The 25,125-nt window shown below is 43.1% G+C and overlaps 1 protein-coding gene and 1 non-coding gene across 6 annotated transcripts in view; one reads left to right on the forward strand and one right to left on the reverse strand.

Annotated features, from left to right (window-relative positions):
- DERA (deoxyribose-phosphate aldolase) overlaps positions 1–25,125 on the reverse strand; it is a 127,541-nt gene that overhangs the window by 94,436 nt on the left and 7,980 nt on the right. The window contains exon 2 of one of the 5 annotated variants that reach the window (XM_060413361.1): positions 538–588. The exons of the other annotated variants lie outside the window; for them this stretch is intronic. Coding sequence (XP_060269344.1) covers positions 538–588 — 51 coding nt within the window. The remainder of the gene's footprint in view (positions 1–537; positions 589–25,125) is intronic. 5 annotated transcript variants of the gene reach the window in all.
- LOC114114155 (U6 spliceosomal RNA) lies at positions 3,508–3,611 on the forward strand. The gene has a single exon (XR_003588994.2). It is a non-coding gene; the product is annotated as a U6 spliceosomal RNA (small nuclear RNA).

Genomic DNA, 25,125 nt, shown 5'->3' on the forward strand with positions numbered 1-25,125 from the left:
TAAAATCAGTCAATCCTAAAGGAAATCAACCCTGAATATTCATTGAAAGGACTGATGCTAAAGCTGAAACGCTAGTACTTTGGCCACCTGATGGGAAGAGCTGACTCACTGGAAAAGATTCTGATGCTGGGAAAGATTGAGAGCAAGCAAAACAGGGTAGGGGGTGGGCGCTGGGGAGGAAGGGTGTGCGACAGAGGATGAGATGCTTGGATGGCATCACTGACTTAATAGATGAGTTTGAGCAAACTCTGGGAGATAGTGAAGGTCAGGGAAGCCTGGCGTGCTGCAATTCACGGGGTCACAAAGGGTCAGACATAGAAACTGAACAACAACTAAGTATGCACTTCCCTGGTGGTCCAGTGGTTAAGAATCTGCCTGCCAGTATAGGGGTCAGGTGTTCAATCCCTGATATAGGAAGATCCCATGTGCCACAACTACTGACTGAGCCTACCTGCCCTAAAGCCCCTGCGCTGCAACATGAGAAGCCACCACAACAAGGAGACTGTACACCACAACTACAGAGTAGCCCCCACTCACTGCAACTAGGGAAAGTCCTTGCACAGCAACGAAGACCCAGTGCAGCCAAAACTAAAATTAAAAAAAAAAAACCCTATTATGTAAATAAAACATGCAAAGCCTCCAGTTTTTGAAACATAGTGAACTACAATTATTTGTTGACAATTGTTTGCAAATATCACAAAGAAGACGACCCGGAAATTTATCCCTCTGCAAACGAGAGGGCTTGAACAAATTAAATGAGATTTCAACCCCTGTATAGGCTTAATTTTTAAATTCTAAAATTGTACTTGGGAATATCTCAACCTACCTGATTTGATTATTATCAATCATTGTGTAAGTGCTTCTCAGGTGGCACTAGTGGCAAAGAACTCGCCTGCCAACACAAGAGATGTAAGAGACTAAGGTTCAATCCCTGGGTTGGGAAGATCCGTTGGAGAAGGGAATGTATTCTTGCCTGGAGAATCCCATGGACAGAGGAGCCTGGCAGGCTACAGTCCATGAGGTCGCAAATAGCCAAACACGACTGAAGTCCCTTAGCATGCATACCTATCACTGTGTAACAAACTACCTCAAAATGTCATGCCTAAAAACAGCAATTCTTTTATGATTTCTCCTCACACTATTGGTTGACTGGGCTGAGCAGGGCGGTTCTGTTGCTGCTCTCACTTGAGATCAGCAATTTGTGACCACAACGAGATGGTGATGGGACTGCACTCCCAAGTCCTGTGCCTCAGAGGGAGTGGCAGGAGCCTGGCCTCTGCCAGGGCACCTCCATGTAGGTCCAGAACATCCCCTTCTTTACCAACCATTTCCAGCAGGGCAGCTGAACTTCCCAGAGAGCTGCTCAAGGCTCCCCAATCATACCACAGCTGTTAATCACTTCTGTTTGGTTACAGGGAGTCTCAGGGAGAGTGTGAATCAGTGCAGTGGAGGACAATACAAAGACATCGATTTCAGAGACCTGGTCCCTCTTTGGAGACTGGCTACCACAAGTTCCAACATTAAACTGAATACACTGATATTCTGTACTGGAAAGAATTTAAATGGGGGTTCTACACCTAATTCCAATGTGGGGAGAAGCAGTTTTTTTATACCACCATGCAATGCTTAAGACACCAATGTAGGATGAATTATCCTACAATTCATCTAAATTATGACACTATCTATCCAGAGGTATTTTCATCAGATTCCCCAGGTTAAGCGCTCAGTCCCACAAGACTGTCCAACCCCCAACCCCACCCCACTCCACTTTAGACCCCAGGTGCAAGTCCAGGTAGGTTATCACACAAGCTTCCAACTTACCATTGGAGGTTCCAATTAACCTGAATTTGATTGATCTGCTAGAGCGGTTCAGAAGACTCAGAGAAATATTTTGCTTACTAGATTATCAGTTTATTATAGGAGGATGTAACTCAGAAACAGCCAGATGAAAACATGAAAACGATGCAAAGGGAAAGGTTCAAGAAAGGGCAAAGAGCTTCCAAGTACTCTCCAAGGGATCCTGAATCACCCTGAATCACCACATGTTTCCCACCCAGAAACTCTCCAAACCCCATCCTTTCGGGATTTTATGGAGACTTCACTACATAGGCATGCCTGATTAAATCACTGCTCATAGATGACTGAACTCAACCTCCAGCCCTTCTCCCTAACCTGGAGGTCAGCTGGGGGAGTGAGACAGAAAGTTCCAACTCCCATGGGGGAGAATGGATACATGTATATGTGTGGCTGAGTCCCTTCTCTGGTCACCTGAAACTATCAAAACATTGTTTGCTAATTGGCTATGACCTCTCAGCAGACACTGAATCTACCAGGTGCCTTGATGCGTATATGCTAAGTCATTTTAGTTGTGTCCAACTCCGTGTGACCCCATAGACTGCAGCCTGCCAGGCTCCTCTGTCCATGGGATTCTCCAGGTAAGAATACTGTAGCAGGCTGCCATTTCCTTCTCCAGGGGACCTTCCTGACTCAGAGATCAAACCCAGGTCTCTTATGTCTACCTGCACTGGCAGGAGGGTTCTTTACCACTAGCGCCACCTGGGATGCACATAGTCATACCCCAATGGGCTATACTCCAATACAAAATAAAAAGGCAAATAAATAAATAAATAAAGTTCCAACTCTCTAACCAGTGGTTGGTTCTCCAAGCATCAACCAGTGGTTGGTTCTCCAAGCACCAGCCCTGATACTTAGCTGAGGCCCAAAACTCACCTCATTAAATAACCCAGGGATTGAACCCAGGTCTCACATTGCAGGGGGATTCTTTACCATCTGAGCCACCAGGAAAGTCCCATTAATGTAATAAGACACTTTTACAGCTCTCATCACAGGAAATCCAAAGAGTTTAGGAGCTCTGTGCCAAGAAGAATAGATGAACACCAAATATATATTTCTTATTATAAATCACAATACCACAAAAATGATATTGAGACAGCCTGTGATTTTATAGTATATGAATTTAGTAAAACATTCAAAGAAAATCAAGACTTCTTTTTCGACAAGATTTGTCTTATGAAAAGTGAAAGTCACTCAGTCGTGCCCAACTCTTTTCGACTCCATGGACTATACAGTCCATGGAATTCTCCAGGCCAGAATATTAGAGTGGGTAGCCTTTCCCTTCTCCATGGGGTTTTCCCCAGCCAGGAATCGAACCAGAGTCTCCTGTACTCCAGGCAGGTTGTTTATCAACTGAGCTATCAGGGAAATGGAGCAAAATACATTAACTGTTAAAGCATTTGTACTAAAATATTTACATATTTCAATATTTAAAAAATGAGAATTGAGAATGGTCTCCATTTATACAATCTGTTGTAAGTGTACCAAGTACCAAGCATTTGTAAATATTTTCTCAATTAAAAATATTATGTTCCACACAGAAAAATCAACTGATTGTGTCAAGGATCTCAAATTTAAGAAACATAAAATGAAAGTCTGAAAAAATTGCTGGACATTTTAATACTTTAAGAAATTTTAAAAAACTACTCTTCAGTGCTTGCTTCGGCAGCACATATACTAAAATTGGAACGATACAGAGATTATCATGGCCCCTGCACAAGGATGACACGCAAATTCGTGAAGCGTTCCATATTTTTACATTTCTCCAAAGAAGACATACGGATGGCTAACAAACACATGAAAAGATGCTCAACATCACTCATTATTAGACAAATGCAAATCAAAACCACAATGAGGTACCACTTCACACCAGTCAGAATGGCTGTGATCCAAAAGTCTGTAAGCAATAAATGCTGGAGAGGGTGTGGAGAAAAGGGAACCCTCCTACACTGTTGGTGGGAATGCAAACTAGTACAGCCACTATGGAGAACAGTATGGAGATTCCTTAAAAAATTACGAATAGAACTGCCTTATGACCCAGCAATCCCACTGCTGGGCATACACACTGAGGAAACCAGAATTGAAAGAGACACATGTACCCCAATGTTCATCGCAGCACTGTTTATAATAGCCAGGACATGGAAGCAACCTAGATGTCCATCAGCAGATGAATGGTTAAGAAAGCTGTGGTACATATACGCAATGGAGTATTACTCAGCCATTAAAAAGAATACATTTGAATCAGTTCTAATGAGGTGGATGAAACTGGAGGGGTTATAGAGTGAAGTAAGCTAGAAAGAAAAACACATATATATGGAATTTAGAAAGATGGTAATGATGACCCTGTATGCGAGACAGCAAAAGAGACACAGATGTATAGAGCAGACTTTTGGACTCTGCGGGAGAGGGAGAGGGTGGGATGATTTGGGAGAATGGCATTGAAACATGTATACTATCATGTAAGAAATGAATCGCCAGTCTATGTCCGATGCAGGATACAGGATGCCTGGGGATGGTGCACGGGGATGACCCAGAGAGATGTTATGGGGAGGGAGGTGGGAGGGGGGTTCACGTTTGGGAACGCATGTACACCCATGGTGGGTTCATGTCAATGTATGGCAAAACCAATATAGTACTGTAACGTAAAATAAAGTAAAAATTAAAATTAAAAAAAAAACAAACTACTCTTCAAAAAACTACCAATGGCATGATATCAGAGACTTATACAACTAAGAAACTAAAGCTGAGTAGTTATTCAACTTACACTATAGTGCTAAAATAAAAATACATTCTTATTTGTGCATGTGAATATATACTCTTTTACAATGAATTTTTTACAGGTTTTTTAAAAAATGTGAGAGTTGGACCACAAAGAAGGCTGAGCACCAAAGAACTGATGCTTTCAAACTGTGGTGCTAGAGAAGATTTTTGAGAGTCCCTTGGACAGCAAGGAGATCAAACCAGTCAATCCTAAAGGAAATCAACCCTGAATATTCATTGGAAGGACTGGTGCTGAAGCTGAAGCTCCAATACTGTGGCCACCTGATGTGAGGAGCCAGCTCATTGGAAAAGACTCTGATGCTGGAAAGACTGAGGGCAGGAGCAGAAGAGGTGACAGAGGATGGATGATTGGATGGCATCACAGACTCGATGCACAGGAGTCTGAGCAAACTCTGGGAGACGGTGAAGGACAGGGAAGCCTGGCACGGTGCAGTCCATGCAGTCGCAAAGAACAGACACACTTAGTGACTGAACAAAGAACAAATCAAGTCTTAGATCTGTGATGGTTAATTTTATGCATCAACTTCACTGGGCCTCAAGGTGCCCAGATATGTGATTAAACATTATTTCTGCGTGTGTCTTGCGAGGCTGTTTAACGGATGGGGTCAAAGCCTAAATTGGTGGATGGAGTAAAGCATATTGCCCTCCCCAAGGTGGGTGGACTTCATCCAATCTAATGAAGAAAGACCTGAATAGAATAAAAGGCTACACACACACACACACACACACACACACACACACACGTGTGTATGGCTAGGTATGTATCTATCTGTCTATCCATCTACCTACTACTGGTTCTAGTAGTAGACTAATATAAGATATAACTTCCAACTTAAAATATAGAACATACAGAAGTAAGTTAAACGACATCATGAGGAAATAATCAGATAAATCTAGAAGCTGGGTCAATCCACAGTTCTCATAACCTAGCATCATCAAACAGCAATTTATTTTGTAGCAATAATTAACATACAGAAAATACAGAAACCAATATGAAAAGCTTGTAATAAGAAACTGATTCACAACTATAAAATAGCAGACTAAGAGTTATGTTTTTTCCTTCCCAAACTTTAAAATCTAAGTATCTGGGACTTCCCTGGCAGTCCAGTGGTTAAGACTCTGAGCTTCCAGTGCACGAAGCTCCATCCGTCCCTGGTGGGGGAACTAAGATCCTATATGCTGTGCTCTGCAGCACAACCAAATAAAGAAATAAATAAATATTTACAATATAATAAATAAAAGTGGTGTATAGCATACACTACATTTTTTAAAATGTAAATATTTAACCTTCTACTAATACAAATGTGTAAATCACATTACACTGAAACACACTTATATAGGTATGTAAAAACATTTAGGATTAGAACATTCTGCCTGGAGAATCCCATGGACAGAGAAGCCTGGCGGACTACAGTCCATGGTGTTGCAAAGAGTGACTGCAGTGACTTAGCAGTAGCACCCAGTCTGCACGCTTTACCCTTCCCCAATCCTAATTCATATGTTGAAACCTAATCACCAAAGTAATTGTATTCAGAAGTTAGGCCTTAGGAGGTGACCAGGTCATGAGATGGAGCCATCACAAATAGGATCACTGCCCTTATAAAAGAGGTCCTAGAGAGATCCCCTGACCCTTTGCCATGTGAGTTTATAGTGAAGACACAGCCACCAATGAGGAGACCGGTTCTCATCCAACATCAAATTTGCCAGCACCTTGATCTTGGACTTCTCAGCTTCCCAAACTATGAGAAATAAATTTCTGTTTCTTATAGGCTGCACATTCCACGGTACTTCCACCACAGCATCCTAAACATATATCAACAACATTTGTTTTTAAAAATTACAGTGAAACTCTACAGGTTAAAATATCATAGCAGTGGGTGCCCATGTTTTTAAATTCACCTCAATGTATTTACAAAGCTAACATATTTTTCACTTTTCAAAATATCTTTAACTTGATGTCCATCAATTATCTTTCTAAGCTCTCCTCCAAAGAGTTCTGTTAGTACTAACAGTATTATTTGCCGTAATAAAACTGGTATCAACCAATGACTGACCTCCCTGGGCAAAGAACAGCAGTTTTTCCTTTGTACTCTTTTTGCTATTGTTTAAATATGTTGAAATCTATGAAAAAAGCAATACTTTTTACTCTGTTGGCATTTTTCTTAAACCCTTAAGGGAAGCATTATCAAAAGGTTTTTCAGAAACTAAGCTGATATTTCTCCAGGTTCCCAGTATGAAGCATTTCATTAACTAGTTCAAAGAACTCTTAACCTGCCAGGTTGGGACCATATAGCTTTCCTCAGCAGTCTACATATCAAAGTTGTTTGAGAAATATACTATTGGCTTGAACCAAGAAGTCAAAGAAAGAGGCAGTTAAAATATCCAATAGTTCCCCGCCCTTTTCGTTTTTAATTTACTAGAGTTCCGAGTGAGTGCACTGTAAAACTTAAACAGCACAGTGTTAACACAACCAAACCCGCAGGCCATCTACTGAGGCCTTGTACTAGATTGCCAAGGATAGAGATTAACCGAAGTGTAAGGAGTATCAGCTCTGGAGACACAGCAGTGCCCTGCAAGAAAGGAATTCTAGCTTCTGGTTCTATGATATGAGCATCACTGGGTCTGGAGCTGGAAAACCATGGATGGCTGTTTAGGGACCATTGCCTCCGTGTCAGGCACTTGTTATCTACCTCACAATGTTTTTATAGTACAGCTGGTATGATGATGCAGGTCTTCTGTGATTAACTTACCCACCAAGATAGAAAGCCATTGCTGACAAGGAGGAAAGAAACAGCCAGCTTGGTGTGACAGCCATCATTCAATGGATCTGAGCAGGAATGCTAAACAGAGGGCGTGACAGTGCAGAACAAGGCAGGAGCTTGGGTTCTGGCTCCAAATCCATCACTATGAGAAGACCAGGACAGCCAGGAAGATTCCAACAAGTCCACCTGTGCTGATTAGCAGAAATGAACTACAAGTCAAGGAGAGGGAAGACATTTCACATACTGGGTGTAATATGAATAAAGACCAAATATGGGAATGGTGATGGCTTGTTCACAGAACAATTAAGAATGACCAAAAGCTCTGTTTGGGAGTAAAGATACAGCGGCATAGATAAGGTGCTATGAAGTCACAGGGAATCTTGAAATTTAGCCAGAGGACTCCACATGTGACGTACTGGAGAACTACTATGAATTTATTTGATCAGTTGGTATGTTAGACATAATAGAAAGGCCAGGGGCGGTGGGAGAAGGATCTATAGCCCAGTTTCGGCAACTGTATAATGAACACACGTGTGCACGCTAAGGCACTTTGTGTGTTAGTTGCTCAGTCATGTCTGACTCTTTGCAACCCCATGGACTATAAGCCCACCAGGCTCCTCTACCCACGGGGATTCTCCAGGCGAGAATACTGGAGTGGGTTGCCATTTCCTTATCCAGAGGAATTTCCTGACACAGGAATTGAACCCAGGTCTCCCACATTGCAGGCAGATTCTTTACTATCTGAACCACCAGGGCCAATCCCAAGTCACTTTAGTTGTGTCCAGCTCTTTGTGACCCCAAGTCCTATAGCCCATCAGGCTCCTCTGTCCATTGGATTTCCCAGGCAAAAATATTGGAGTGGGTTGTTGGCAGGCAGGTTCTTTACCACTAGCATCACCTGGGAAGCCTCATAATGAACACTTACTTTCTCAAAATCTGGGAGGGAAAAAAATAAAATTTAGTTTAAAATAGTTAAAAGAAATGGTTAAATGGGAAAAAGAAATAGGGCCAAATGGGTAGGCTCTTTTGCCTTTGATATCAAATGATAATGTCAAATGAAGATACAAATAAAATGGGGACATTCTGAAGATGTTTAGAACGAGGATAACTTGGAACATTTACATATATTCTCTAATACATGACTGCGAAAACTTGAAGATAGATCACAGGGGAAATAAAAAGGAATCTGCATTCAAATCAGCTAGAAACAGATTTAGTAAGCCCTATCACACTAGGTGGACTTCCCAGTTGGCACTAATGGTAAAGAACTTGCCTGCCAATGCAGGAGATGTACGAGACGAGGGTTCGATCCCTGGGTCAAGAAGCTCCGCTGGAGGAGGGCATGGCAACCCACTCCAGTATTCCTGCCTGGAGGATCCCATGGACAGAGGAGCCTGGTGGGTTGCAGTCCATGGGATCACAAAGAGTCGGACACGACTGAAGAGACTTAGCACAGCACAGCACATCACACTAGATGCCAAAATTACTGAGTTGGCCAAAATTATAGCTATGTTGCAACCAAAAGATGTGAAAATAAGAGTAGAAATAGGACCTTAGGTCTTATTCTACCTTTTTAATGAGTAAACAAGGGACACAGTGCTATGAAAGTTTAAGAGAAAGTGAGGATCTGCACTTCCCAGGCCATCTAGTGGTTAAGACTTCAAGTTCTGATGCAGGGGGCACAGGTTTGCGCCCTAGTCAGGGAACTAAGGTTCCACATGCCACAAGGTGCAGCCAAACTGAAAAAAAAAAAAAAAAAATCCCTCTTTAAAAAAGAGAGAAAGTGAGAGTCTGCTGGTGCAGGAACTAAAAAAATGCCATGCTGAAAGAATCACCCCAACAGCTGTGAAAGGGAAGAGATAAGGGGAGGGTGGGGCAGCTGAGAAGGCAAAGAATTGCAGTCTAAGTGAGAACCTAGAAGAATTCAATTCAAATGTAGTTTCAGTTTAGTTCAGTCGCTCAGTCGTGTCCGACTCCTTGCGACCCCATGAATCGCAGCATGCCAGGCCTCCCTGCCATCACCAACTCCCAGAGTTCACCCAAACCCATGTCCATCGAGTCGGTGATGCCATCCAGCCATCTCATCCTCTGTCGTCCCCTTCTCCTCCTGCCTCCAATCCCTCCCAGCATCAGGGGCTTTCCCAATGAGTCAACTCTTCGCATGAGGTGGCCAAAGTATTGGAGTTTCAGCTTCAACATCAGTTCTTCCAGTGAACACCCAGGACTGATCTCCTTTAGGATGGACTGGTTGGATCTTCTTGCAATCCAAGGGACTCTCAAGAGTCTTCTCCAACACCACAGTTCAAAAGCATCAATTCTTGGGCACTCAGCTTTCTTTATAGTCCAACTCTCACATCCATACATAACTACTGGAAAAACCATAGCCTTGACTAGACAGACCTATGTTGGCAAAGTAATGTCTTTGCTTTTGAATATGCTATCTAGGTTGGTCGTAACTTTCCTTCCAAGGAGTAAGCGTCTTTTAATTTCAAGGCTGCAATCACCATCTGCAGTGATTTTGGAGCCCCAAAAAATAAAGTCTGATACTGTTTCCACTGTTTCCCCACTTATTTCCCATGAATTGATGGGACCAGATACCATGATCTTTTAGGGAAAAGTAAACTTCTTTTCTTTTCTGAAAAATCAGGAAAACATATCGGAGAGAAACAGAAACAAAGCCTGAAAGACAGGCTGGGAACATTCCACGAAAGGCCAAGATTGATAGATTGAGACAATTATATCTAAGTCAATACAAAAAGGGGAGACATCCAAGTTTTAAATCTGGGATGCATCATTATAATCTGCCCTAGGATTCTAAAAGCATTTCAAAAGTTCTTCAAACCCTTAGTTTGAATAGTTAGGTATACATAACAGCTAATCTAAATTTCAGTATCTGCTTAAAACTAGTCTAATCGGTCGTATTACCACTACAGAAATGAACCAACAAATCTCAGGTGACATCCAGAAGACGAAGTCAACAAGCAACAGACAAACTAACAAGAAAAACTCGCAACTAATGTAATCATTCAACTCCTCACAGAGTCCAACTTCTCATATCCAATGTAGTAAGTTTAAATCTGGATTCCTAAGCAAACATTTCATTTTGAACCTCATTGCTGTTACTTACATATCTGAAAAGGACATGGTATTAATTAGTTGGGCTTCCCTGGTGGTTCAGATGATAAAGAATCTGCCTGCAGTAAGGGAGACCTGGGTTCCATCCCTGGATTGGGAAGACCCCCTAGAGGAGGGCATGGCAACCCACTCCAGTATTCTTTCCTAGAGAATTCCATGGACAGAGGATCTTGGCAGGCTGCAGTCCATGGGGTCACAAAGAGTCAGACACGATGGAGCAAGTAGGTACATTAATTAGTTAATATAACTAACCACCATAAGAAAGAGTGCCTTTGGTATTGCATCCCTGGTGCTGTTCTTCTGATTATATCAACTACTGTAACAAACTGACAACTTACATGGTCCCCCTTACAAGACACAACTACTCAAATAAATTTAGAAGCCTTCAGCCTAGAACGGGGCTTCCCAGGCGGCTCAGTGGTAAAGAATCTGCCTGCAATGCAGGAGACATGGGTTTGATCCTTGGGTCAGGAAGATCCTCTGGAGAAGGGAATGGCAACCCACTCCAGTATTCTTCCCTGAGAAATCCCATGGACAGAGGAGCCTGGTGGGCTATAGTGCATGGGGCCACAGGAAGTCAGACATGACTCAGCAACCAAGCACACATGCACGCTGCCTAGGATACTCTCCCCTCATTCTCACCCAGCTGGCTCCTTTCTCATCCTTCAGATACCAGCTTAAACATTCTCAGAGAGGCCTTCCTGTCACCCCACTTACATTAGGTGCCCCTGCTAACGTGCTCCCCCAACACCTTGTACTATTTCTGTCGTCAAGATTATAGTAGAGCAGATAGAAGGGAACAGTGAAGGTTGATATCCAGAGCCACCATCAGCTTGCTTCCCCTCCACTTTGAGAACAGTAGCCATCTAGCTTATGTTCCCACCAGGAAAAAGATTGGAGGATTCACCTCCACAGAAACGGACCAGGCCAAGAGAAGACCACGAATTATTGAACAATTGAGAGTCTTTCAATGAAACAGCCCAGCAGAACCATGCTATGGTTGATAAGCCCCATCCATGCCCCCCCAAAGCATCTAATGAGCTTTTTACTGATACAAATACTGGGAAGAATTTCCCCAGGACAACCATCACTTCTCACATCATTTATAAGTTGAAAATCTATTGTTCAGTGAAGCCACCTTCAGGCTGCAGCTTCTACGTCAGCACTTGCTGCTTCACCTTGCACTTTGATGTTTAGGAGATAGTTTCTTTAGCTTCAGACTTTTCTTCTGCAGCTTCGTCACCTGTCTTTGTTACTATGATTGTTATTTTAGCTGCTAAGTCATGTCCGACTCTTTGCGATCCCATGGAGCACCCCCCCCCCTTTTGGCAGAGTCACAAAGAGTAGGACACAACTAAGGTGATTTAGCACACACATTCATAGAGTAATTAATTGGGCTGATTTCAATACTATTTACTCTCAGGGAATAAGGAGGCCTGAGGAGATGGAGAGAGATGGGGGAATGGCAGATCGGTGCAACAGTCAGAACACAGTCAACAATTATTGATGAAGTTTGCTCTGAACATGGTTCATAGTGCCCCCAAACAATTACAAGAGTAACATGAAAGATCTCTGATCACAGATTACCATAACAAATATGATAACAATGGAAAAGTTTGAAATACTGCAGAAGTTACCAAACCGTGACAGAGAGATAAGAAATGAGCAAATGCTGTGGGGAAAATGGTGAGGGCAGATCTGCTCGATGCAAAGTTGCCAAAAACCTCCAGTCTGTAAAAAGTACAACTTCTGCCAAGTACAACAAAGTGCAATAAAACAAGGCACTCCTATATTTCATTTTCCCTCTATTTCAGAAACGTTATTAGGAAGTATACCATTATATTCCTAAAAGATGAAGCTTCTCCATGCTTATAGACCACCAGGGCTCACATTCTGGACTTAGACTTAACATATGGATTTACATGATAATTGACATCTCATCATATCACCTACGCTTTGCTTTGTAAGGATAGGAGGGAAAAAAAAAATCTAAGAAGCAAGAAGACAAAAGGTCCTTTACAGTTTCTTTGACACTCTACCTTATTTTTCATCTTTATGAAACAGACTTATTCTATCAGCCTAAATCAAGCATTGGTTTTCGGCCTCTATCTGCACCCTTTCCAGGCAAAGCAAGTTGGGAAGGTACATGGACTTTCTGAATTTGGAAAGCACATGTTTTTTAGACAAATTAGCATCTTAAATGAATTTGCTAATCGACAGAATTTCCCATATTACAAGACATTTCCTTGCCAAGATCTTGATTTTACCCTATACCCTTTCATAAAGACACCCTATAAGGCTTACTAAACCACATTTGGTTTTAAGTATGTCCAAATACTTTGTTAGCCTTTCAATTCAATGAACTTTGGGAAAACTTATCAGAGTTTCTCCAAGCCCTTAAGTGTGCCTAGTGTTCAAAAGGAATCATTAGACCTCAGAGAAATTCATCAAGAAGCTGGAAAACTCTGGCCCCCTGGTGGGTAAAGATCCATCTCTCAGTCCTTTGAGAAGAGTTGATCGATTGTTCTAGGAGCTAAGAGCCTCAGAGAAAACCTATTTAACTCTTTCGTCTCAATGACAGACTGGATGACAGGCTTTCCTAAATTAAAATCTGAAAGTGTCTCAAAAGGCCTTTGGCATTTTAGAATAGAAAACATTATTCACAAAGCGGTACCTCTGCTGGATATCATGCCAGTCACACAAGTTAGTCTGCAAGGATACTTAAATGCTACAAGAGACTCACACACAACTAATCCTATCAAAGTATAAGCATAATTTAAAGGCTGCAGAACAGAACTTAAAACAGGAATAAAAGTTACTTCATTTCAGTTTAAACAAGTATATTAAGCTCCCTTCCAAAAATAAAGAATAAATACGTTAATGGAACTCAACAGTTACTTAAAACCTATACTTATTTTTCCTGAAACCAATTCCCCCATTACTCCTGCCCTGTCCTTCTGTTCTCATAACACACGTCACACTTACTTGTCAATGTAAGGCAATACACAAGCTCACCCAGGAAGATTTACTTTTTCTTTTTTAATTTTTATTACAATAGAGTTGCTTTGGGACTTCCCAGGTGGCTCAGTGGTAAAGGATTCGCCTGCCAATTCAGGAGACATGGGTTCAATCCTAGGGTTGGAAAGATGCCCTGGAGTAGGAAATAGCAACCCAGTCCAATATTCTTCCCTGGAGAATCCCATGAACTGAGGAGCCTGAAGGGCTACACCCGATGGGGTCAAAGAAGAGTCGGACATGACTTTGTGACTAAACAACATAGTTGCTTTATAATATTGTGCTAGTTTCTGCTGTACAGCAAAGTGAATCAGCTATACGTATACATATATCCCCTCTTTTTTGGATGTCCTTCCCATTTAGGTCACTATAGGGCTTCTCTGATAGCTCAGTTGGTAAAGAATCCACCTGCAATGCAGGAGACCCTGGTTCAATTCCTGGGTTGGGAAGATCCGCTGGAGATAGGAGAGGCTACCCACTCTGGTATCCTTGGGCTTCCCTTGTGGCTCAGCTGGTAAAGAATCTGCCTGCAATGTGGGAGACCTGGGTTCAATCCCTGGGTTGAGGGGGATCCAACCCAGGTTGGGAAGGTCCCCTGGAGAAGTGAAGGGCTATGCACTCCAGGATTCTGGCCTAGAGAATTCCATGGAGTGTATAGTCCATAGGGTCGCAAAGAGTCAGACACGACTGAGCGCCTTTCACTTTCACTTTGGTCACACCAGAGCACTGAGTAGAGTTACCTGTGCTATTCAGTAGGTCCTCATTTGTTATCTGCTGTATACACAGTTGTGTATAGGAACATTTACTTTTATGTTTTGTCTCTAAGGTAAGATGTAGTAAGTTATGAAGAACACGTTTTAAGAGGGGCATAAACTTATTTCCTAAAGTTTGTGAGTTCATATTATTCCTGACACTTCACCTTTCAGGCAAATACTTTTTAAATGTCCTAAGGAGAATCACCACAATTTTGCTACTAAACTTTGTGTATTTTGATTTTGAAACCAATATCCTCTTTTACCAAAACAAAAATAGCAGATGAGCGCTTGCAGCAGAAATCGAAGAGGAACTAAAGAGCCTCTTGATGAAAGTGAAAGAGGAGAGTGAAAAAGCTGGCTTCAAACTCTACATTCAAAAAACTAAGATCATGGCATCCGGTCCCATCACTTCACAGCAAATAGATGGGAAAACAATGGAAACAGAGACAGATTTTATTTTCTTGGGCTCCAAAATCACTGTAGATGGTGACTGCAGCCATGAAATTAAAAGATGCTTGCTCCTTGGAAGAAAATCTATGACAAACCTAAATGGCATATTAAAAAGCAGAGACATTACTTTGCTGACAAATGTTGGTCTAGTCAAAGCTACGGTTTTTCCAGTAGTCATGTATGGATGTAAGAGTCAGACCACAAAGAAAGCTGAGCACCAAAGAACTGATGCTTCTGAACTGTGGTGTTGGAGAAGACTCTTGAGAGTCCCTTGGTCTGCAAGGAACTCTCCAAGAAATCAGTCCTGAATATCACTGAAAAGACTGATGCTGAAGCTGAAGCTCCAATACTTTGGCCACCTGATGTGAAGAAATGACTCACTGGAAAAGATCCTGATGCTGGGAAAGATTGAAGGCAGGAGGAGGAAGGAAAGACAGAGGATGAGACCCAATGGACATGAGTTTGAGCAAGCTCTGGGAGGTGGTGATGGACAGGGAAGCCTGGGGTGCTGCAGTCCATTGGGTCACAAAAAGTCGGACACGACTAAGAGACTGAAGTAAACTGGACTGAACTGACTTGTCTGGGATTACTTGCCTAAAACAGTTACTTGATGACATCAATGATACTTAGCCAATAAACACTTACTCTGTAGTCTGGTTATTTAACAATTTTCAAAGATGCTGATCACCCCTCAAAAATTAGAAAAATAAAAGAACTTGGGATGGATAAATTCCCTTCTGGGGTGGGGGGCAGGAGGACCTCCAAATGATAACTACCTATAATACATTTCTAAAGGAAGAGAAGCAAGTCACTAGAAAGGACTTCCCAGGTGGTGCTAGCGGTAAAGAATCTGCCTGCCAAAGCAGGAGACGCAGGAGACAGGAGGTTGGGAAGATCCCCTGAGATAGGAAATGGCACCCCACTCCAGTATTCTTGCCTGGAGAATCCCATGACCAGAGGAGCCTGGCTATAGTCCATGGAGCCACAGAGAGCTGGCATTATTGACTACATACCTTCTTTCAACATTAGATGCCAGCATAGGCCTCCAGGTGCCCTAGATCCTTTGAACCTCTCCCTCACAACCCCATGTTATATTCCAATCGGCAATGCTCATGTTCACAACCAGTTATTTTTGAGCATTAAGGTCAAAACCTTTCAACATTTCTGTTACATCTCTTGTAAAGAGAAGGCTAAGTAACCCTTACCATAGCTCACCACATTCCAGGCACCATGCCAGCTGCCCTACACATAATACCTCATTTAATCTTCAGTCTGTGACCCAGCTTTTATTCCCCACATATTTTTAGCTGTGAAAACTCAAAAATCATAGGTAGAAGAATCAGGACTCGAATCCCAGGCAGTCTGACTTCAAAGGCCAATCTCCTTCCAAAAAAAAGAGGCTTTATACATAAGTAAGTAACCATCCCAACATATACATTTATTTGCAGAAAAATTTAACCTAAGTGGGTTACAACTACATACCCAAATTCTCAAACTGGGATGTCATCCTTTGAAAGTGACGTGAATGAAGTTTTGAAAGAAAAATTGAGAAAAGAAACATTCATTGCATAGCTACTCTATGTACCATGCATGCCTTATATCACCTGATTTACAGAATCCTCTCAATATCCTCTGATTTACAGAAAATATCAAATGCTTTCCATAGCCCTACATACCACAGTCTCCTGCTCTCCAGGAATGCCTTTATCTGTGTGTAAATACATATATCTACACACATGCAGAAGGAGCCTGGGATATAGCTGTACCCCTTAAACAGTAGGCGTCTAACACGGGCTAAAACACCCTGCCGGTAAGCAGGCATGGCTGGAGCTGATGCCACCGCCTCCCAAACAAACAGCAACTCCCACCACGCGATGAAACACAGTGACTGTCAACACTGCCTGGGGATCGCTGCTCAAAACCGAAGTTAGGCGACTCCAACCTCCTGGTGCATAATCAAAACTCTGCCTCCTGCAGCAGCAGCTGATCGCCTTCCACAGTTTCTCCTCAGGAAGAGCTTCTCTGATGGCACACGATTTTAACAAGGATGCTGCTTTTACCAGACACTCTGGGACATATCACCAAAAACTTGAAATTACGCCTACTTTAAACGAGAAGGGATCTGATGTGCCAGCTTGGAAGTTCAGCTGAATCAGCTCTAGAAGAGCATCTCCGAGGCCATGCTCGTCGCTGGGAAACATCGGGGAAGCAGTCCCCCTCAGGGTGTACCCCCGGGAACACAGGCCCCCCCACTGCCACCCCCACTGCCGCACCAGAACCGGAAGCTCCTGAGGCAGTCACATGACTGAGCCAGCTCTCCACAGGAGCTGGGTCCAAGTTTTACAAACAAGGCTGCTCCCTTCTGCAGGGGAGGATCTAACAGCTACGGAAGACTGGAAGCCTGAGAGATCTTCTGTACAGTCAACTGTACCAAACACAGAGTGGACAGAAGTCAAAATGGCAGGGAATAGCGAGAAGGTTCCTCACCAGCCACCCAATATTCCCCCTGGTTAAATATTACAAACTGCACAATGAAAGGGTCACTCCTGGGTACTTATTAAAGTTACCTTTTCAGGGGAAAAGGAGCTCTCTACATCATCGATCACTCACTCATTGGTGAGGAGGGAATTTTCTGTTCTTATTCCAGACAACATTTTTTTAAAAAAGGAACTCTTATTTTTGGCTGCATAGGGTCTTAGTTGCAGTGTGCAGACTTAGCTGGCCCGTGGCATGTGGGATCTTAGTTCCCCAACTAGGGATCAACCAGTTCCCCCAAATTGCAAGGTAGGTTTTTCATCACTGGAGATTTCCCAGACAGCTTTTATACAATGGGAGAGGCACCCTCCATATACTGCAAGGGTAAGGAGAACTTGCAGCAAGAGGCAGGTGCCCCAGAGTCAAAATTTCCCTTGCCTCATAAGGAAAATCGCTAACATGAGCTGACTCTCGATTACCCAGAGGTTAAAGATCCAGGATCCAACCCTGAATTGGAGGGACGGATGCTGAAGTGGAAGATCCAGTTTTTTGTTGTTCAATCACTCAGTCGTGTACGACTCTTTGGGATCCCACGGACTGCAGCACACCAGGCTTCACTGTCCTTCACCATCTCCCAGACCTTGCTCAAACTCACATTCATCAAGTCAGTGATGCCATCCAACCATCTCGTCCTCTGTCGTTCCCTTCTCGTCCTGCCTTCAATCTTCCCCAGGGTCTTTACTCTGGCCAGTACTCTGATACCAGGAGCCAACTCGTTAGAAAAGACCCTGACGCTGGGAAAGACTGAGCACAGAACAAGAAGGTAGAAGGGAATGACAGAGGATGAGATGGTTGGATGGCATTACCAACTCAATGGACATGAGTTTGAACAAACTCTGGGAGATAATGAAGGACAGGGAAGCCTGGAATGCTGCAGTTCATGGAGTTGCAAAGAGTTGGACATGACTGAGTAAATGAACAACAACAAGTAATATGAGGGATGTTAATAAAGCATCGCAACAGGGAATTCTCTGGTAATTCAGTGATTAGGACTCTGAGCTGCCACTGTAGTGGGTGGGGATTCAGTCCCTAGTCAAGGAACTAGGATACCACAAGCCATGAGGCATGGCCAAAAATAATAATAACAGAGCATCACTACAAAACGCAAACACAAGACAGAAATCGGTCGGTGCCATAAGCAAAGGCAAAGGACTTTGGGAGATGAGTGGTAAACAGCAAAGGAAATGAAGCAAGGCTTTAGAGGAGGAGGTGAATTAATAACAAAAGCCATATTTTCAGAAGATCACTGGACTAATGGCTACCGCTAATCAAGTTAAGGGTGATTTAACTATATTTCTCTTTGAATATTCATACTAATTCTGCCACAAAGGCATTTGGTCCATTCTACAGATGAGGAAACTGAAAGAGGGTAAAGTGAAAGTGTCAGTCGCTCAGTCATGTCCAGTTCTCTGTAACCCCATGGACTGTAGCCCACCAGGCTCCTCTGTCTGTGGAATTCTGTAGGCAAGAATACTGGAGTGGGTAGCCATTCCCCTGGAGGACCAGGGGATCTACCCCAAGCAGGACCAAACCTCAGTCTCCTGCATCACAGGCAGATTCTTTACCATCTGAGCCACCAAAGAAGCTGAAGCCCAGAGATTAAATTACTTGTCCAAGGTCACACAGCACGTCAGGACTAAGATTTAAACAGGTCTCTATGATCCCAAACTCAGTTATTTCTAGGATGCTGCATATAGAATCTTTAGAGCATAAAGTATATTTATTAATTCAATTATTGGGCATGAAATTTTAACAGATGTAGGGCTTCCCTGGTGGCTCAGAGGGTAAAGCGTCTGCCTGCAATTCAGGAGATCCGGGTTCGATTCCTGGGTCGGGAAGATCCCTGGAGAAGGAAATGGCAATCCACTGCAGTACTTTTGCCTGGAAAACTCCATGGAAGGAGGAACCTGGTAGGTTACAGTCCATGGGGTCGCAAAGAGTCAGACACGACTAACAGACCACTTTCACTTTAACAGATGTTAACAGACATTTTTATTTCCAGCTTTGAAAGAATTCAGCTCAGTTCAGTCGCTCAGTCGTGTCCGACTCTTTGTGACCCCATGAATCGCAGCACGCCAGGCCTCCCTGTCCATCACCAACTCCCAGAGTTCACCCAAACCCATGTCCATCGAGTCAGTGATGTCATCCAGCCATCTCATCCTCTGTCGTCCCCTTCTCCTCATGCCCCCAATCCCTCCCAGCATCAGGGGCTTTCCCAATGAGTCAACTCTTCGCATGAGGTGGCCAAAGTGCTGGAGTTTCAGCTCCAACATCAGTCCTTCCAGCGAACACCCAGGACAGATATCCTTTAGGATGGACTGGTTGGATTTCCTTGCAGTCCAAGGGACTCTCAAGAGTCTTCTCCAACACCACAGTTCAAAACCATCAATTTTTTGGCACTCAGCTTTCTTCACAGTCCAACACTCACATGCATACATGACCACAGGAAAAACCATAGCCTTAACTAGACGGACCTATGTTGGCAAAGTAATATCTCTGCTTTTGAATATGCTATCTAGGTTGGTCATAACTTTCCTTCCAGGAGTAAGCGTCTTTTAATTTCATGGCTGAAATCATCATCTGCAGTGATTTTGGAGCCCAAAAAAATAAAGTCTGACACCGTTTCCACTGTTTCCCCATCTATTTCCCATGAAGTGACGGGACCAGATGCCGTGATCTTCATTTTCTGAATGTTGAACTTTAGGACAACTTTTTCACTCTCCTCTTTCACTTTCATCAAGAGGCTTTTTAGTTCCTCTTCACTTCTACCATAATGGTGGTGTCATCTGCATATCTGGGTTTTTGATATTTCTCCTGGCAATCTTGATTCCAGCGTGTGCTTCTTCCAGCTCAGCATTTCTCATGATGTACTCTAGTTGGTAAACCTATTTATCACCTCCTGATTGCCCCACTGGGTTTCCCTGATGGTGAAGTATCCACCTATCAAATGCAGGAGACTCGAGTTCAGTTCCTGGGTTGGGAGAATCCCCTGGAGAAGGAAATGGCAACCCACTCCAGTATTACTGCCTGGGTAATCTCATGGACAGAGGAGCCTGGCAGGTTACAGTCCATGGGGTTGCAAACAGTCAGAAACAACTTAGCAACTAAACAACAACAAACAAAAAACCACCATGCATGCATACTCTCCCCATTATCAATGCCCCCCCAACAGTGGCACCACTGCTACAATAGAAAAATGTACGCTGCCATGCATCCTTTCCACCAACTTGTAAAGTACAAGCCAGTGCCCTGGAGTCCCCTAGCCACATAGGGGACTAGGGAACCAAGGTCACATAGCCAGATGCTGCCAGAGTAAGGACCTAATTCTGTGTGCTTTCCAGGAAAACCACAATCCATAAACCTGGTGAAGCATACACAGCCAAGCACAGATCCCTGGACATTCACTGTGTAGGCTGCCTGAGTTTACTTGGCTTGTAAAAGTACTACTGTCAGCATCAAAACAATTGCACTCTCTTTCAGAAGCAGAGAGAACTCTGCTTTGTTTCTAAGACATCTTCCATATTAGCACCAGTGCTTATTGCCTGGACTGTGCATATTAAACTAACTTCCGCAACTTCTCTATTTTATGTGATGACTAGTGTAATACAATAACCAGTCAATCAATTTTCCTCTGCAGACTGAAATTGTGACTTCTTCCTGGAGCCAGATCCATGAGGTGTTGCCACTGATAAAAACCCATGCGAGATCTTCGTTTGTCTCACCCAAGAGATTTCCCACAGTACTTTTAAATGATTACCCAAAGGTCAGTAATGAATACCCTGTTGACGGGTTCATGGTTTGAAACAGGGCAACTGCACATCCCAAGGAGGAGCCAAGTCTGCTCTCCTTGGCCAGAGTGAAGCTTTGCACTTTCCCAATTTTAAAGTCTGATGACAGGTTTCTCAAGGGCGGGGCATCCCAACTTGTATGGCCCTGGTCTCTTTCACAAAGACAATGCTGAATACACACCAGGTACTCAACATAGTTGTGCTGGATGGAAGGATTTGAGAGTATAATAATGATTACTTCCTGAAGAATCAACACTTTTTGCAAAAGGAAAATAAACTCTGCTTATAAAGACACGGAAGACTGAAATATGTTGCTTTCTTTCAAAAAATTATCAGAAGTATTTAAATTTCTCCATAAATACTGAAGAAAATAAAACAATTTCCCCTCAAAAATGCCAAAATACACAGAGCTGGAGCTACTTTACCAAATACAAGTGTAAAGAGGATTGTACCCTTCCTCCCTGAGTCCACAATACAAACTTAATTTGTAATCTCCAACAAAATATGAATATATTCATTTTCCCACCAGAAAGTTAACTAAATTACTCTTTGTGGTAGACAACACCATGTCTTTGGGTATTAGATCTTCAGGGTCTGTCCCCTCCAGTCTCTGAGATCATGAAGAATATGCTCTCAGGTCAGTTTCCAAAATCATCACAAAGACCACTGTTTGATCACATTTTTCTATTAGCCAGAGGCATTATTTCAATAAAATGTGCTCCATTTCAGATATAATGCACTTTTCAGATAAATACACCCATTTAACTGTCCTACACTCCTGATGCTTCCAATACTGCCTTCACAATTTGCTTTAGACATCATGCAACATATTTCAACCAGAAAATAAAAGGATAAATTCTCCCCAAATTTGCTTACAGGAACTTAGCTAACCAAAGATTAAAAAAAAAAAACAAAAAACTATGACATATAAAGAGATTTATATTAAGGCAAAAGTGACATAAAAAGGATTTATCAAAAAATAACCTAGTCATCCCTTGGTATCCACAGGATTGGTTCCGGGAGTCTTGAGGATATCAAAATCTGTGGATGCTCAAACATCTTACAGAAAATGGCACAGTACCACCAGCCCTTCACAGATGCAGAACCTGTGGATACAGGCCAACTGAATAGTCACTGAAGGTTCTCTGAAACTCCAATTAGTCTAGGTCACTCTGTCTTACTGCAGGGTTCTGAATCTGCAGTGTTCCTAAGAACCTTCTGGGGAGCTTGTGAAAACGCAAGTTCCTGGGCTTCTCTTCTCATATGGATAGTTAAAGCTACTGTGGAGGTCAGGAATCTGCCTCTTTTAAACTTTTTATTTTATATTGGAGGGTTGTTGTTTAGCCACTAAGTCTGACTCTTTGCGACCCCATGGACTGTAGCTCACCAGGTTCCTCTGTTCAAGGGATTTCCCAGCCAAGAATACTGGAATGCATTGCCATTTCCTTCTCCAGGGGATCTTTCCAACCCAGGGATCAAACCTGCATCTCCTGCATTGGCAGGCAGATTCTCTACTACTCAGTCACTATGGAAGCCCATATTGGAGTACAGCCAATTAACAATATTGTGATAGTTTTAGGTGAACAGCAAAGCAACTCAGCCATACATATACATATATCCAATCTCCCCCTGAACTCCCCTCCAGGATGCCACATAACACTGAGCCGAGTTCCCTGTACTATACAGTAAGGTCCTTGTTGGCTAACCATTTTAAATACAGTAGTGTGTACATATCCATCCCCAACTCCCTAACTATCCCTTCCCCCCAGCAACCAACTGTAAGTTCATTCTCTAAGTCTGTGAGTCTGTTTTATAAGTTCCTTTGTATCATTTCCTTTTAGATTCTGCATGTAAGGCAGCTCATACAATATTTTCCCTTCTCTGTCTGACTAACGAGGAGGGAGGTACTGGAATAAATCAGCAACGAGAGAGCGCTTCATGTCCAGTACCACCTGCAACAGTCATGTGCCCACAGGTTTAACTTCCTTAGTTCACCATTTGCTCGTCTGTAACACAGGGATGTTAAACTGATACCTAAGATGCCTTCCTGCTAGGAAACTGTGACATGTTTAAAAAAAAAAAAAAAGGAGCCTTATAAAAGTGGACTCTGTTTATTTTCCTAGAAAACAGTGTTTGACTATTCCTGCTGCTGCTGCTGCTGCTGCTGCTAAATTGCTTCAGTCGTGTCCGACTCTGTGCGACCCTATAGACAGCAGCCCACCAGGCTCCCCTGTCCCTGGGATTCTCCAGGCAAGAACACTGGAGTGGGTTGCCATTTCCTTCTCCAATGCATGAAAGTGAAAAGTGAAAAGTGAAAGTGAAGTCGCTCAGTCGTGTCCGACTCTTAGCGACCCCATGGACTGCAGCCTACCAGGCTCCTCCATCCATGGGATTTTCCAGGCAAGAGTACTGGAGTGGGTTGCCATTGACCATTCCTAGGTAATGTTTATACATAGATCTCTACATTAGAGGGACTTCCCTGGTGGCTCAGATTGTAAAACGTCTGCCTACAATGCAGGAGACCCGGGTTCAATCCCTGGGTTGGGAAGATCCCCTGGAGAAGGAAATGGCAACCCACTCCAGTATTTTTGCCTGGAAAATCCCATGGACGGAAGAGCCTGGTAGGCTACAGTCCATGGGGTCGCAAAGAGTCAGACACGACTTTTCTACAACAGAGATAAACAGTCTCTTCTTTTCTACAACAGAGATAAACAGTCTCTCTACCCGAAATGTGCCAGACACTGAACGAAACCACACATTCACACACACATGCACACACATACACACACATACACACACACCCTACCTTGTGGCCATGGGGCAGGAGTTGGGTCCACTAGGTGCTCAGTTGAAAAGCTTATCTGAACCAAGATTACAAGAGCAGTTAATTTGGATTATTTCCACCCAACATTAAAGGCCACAATCTCAACATTATTAACAGTCCAAGAGAACCAAAGCACCAGCTAAGTGGCACCTCTTTAGGAAGGGACTACTGGAGGCTGCTCTTATCTCAGACTCCGCTTTAGGGGAGGAAGGCCTGACTCTACAAAGAGAGTCAGAACTCGCAGCCTGGAGTGTCTCCACACTTTAAAAAAGTCTGTATGGTTTGCTGGAATGGAGATGAAACACTTATCCTTCTCATGCGACTACGCTGGTTTCCAGGGAGCTGCCTGTGAATGGCTGAGGCGGGTGGAGGAGAGATACAACTGCAGACACGCACACGACACACACCAAAGTTAACTGGAAAATTTCAAAGTGCCTTTTCATGCCTTTAACTCAAAGATGAACACATTTCAAGGTGACCCAATCCTCCAGTGGCAGGCAGTGTTTTAAAAGGGCCGACGCTCTCCACTTAAACAATTTCTAGTGACACGTCTAAACCGCATCCTCTGGGGCTCTCTGCACTGTCTCGCTGACTAGTCTTTCTTTCCTGGCAGAGGCATCCTGTTTCACATGAGCGCTTGAAGTCTGTCTTCCCTTCTAACAATTAAAACCCACAGAGCTCAGATGCTTTTTTTTTTTTTTTTTAACTTAGCAGGCACCATGCAGGACTGTTGATCATTTATTTAATTATACCACAGACACAAATGATTCCTTTATAGCGCTTTCCATTTACTAAAATCATGCATCACACGTGCTTCCTCAGTCGTGTCCGACTCTTTGTGACCCCATGGACTGAGCCCACCAGGTTCCTCTGTCCATGAGATTTTTCAGGCCAGAATCCTGGAGTGGGTTGCCATTTCCTCCTCCAGGGGATCTTTCCAATCCGGGTGTCGAACCCACATGTTTTGCGTCGCTTATATTGGCAGGCAGATTCTTTACCACTGAGCCACGTGGGAAGCATTTATCAAAATAGTATCAGAATAATAAAAGATAGCCTTATCACTCATGCTTATAAGCAAAGGGTAAAAGACTTTTAATATAAAATCAAAGTTCAAGTTCAGAAAAGGAGATCCCATTTAAAATCTAAAAGTATGGAAATTCTTTGGTGGTACAGTGGGTAACATTCTGAGCTCCCAATACAGGGGACCTGAGTTCAGTCCCTGGTCA

Source organism: Ovis aries, chromosome 3, assembly GCF_016772045.2.
Source record: "Ovis aries strain OAR_USU_Benz2616 breed Rambouillet chromosome 3, ARS-UI_Ramb_v3.0, whole genome shotgun sequence".
NCBI classification, from domain to species: domain Eukaryota; kingdom Metazoa; phylum Chordata; class Mammalia; order Artiodactyla; family Bovidae; genus Ovis; species Ovis aries.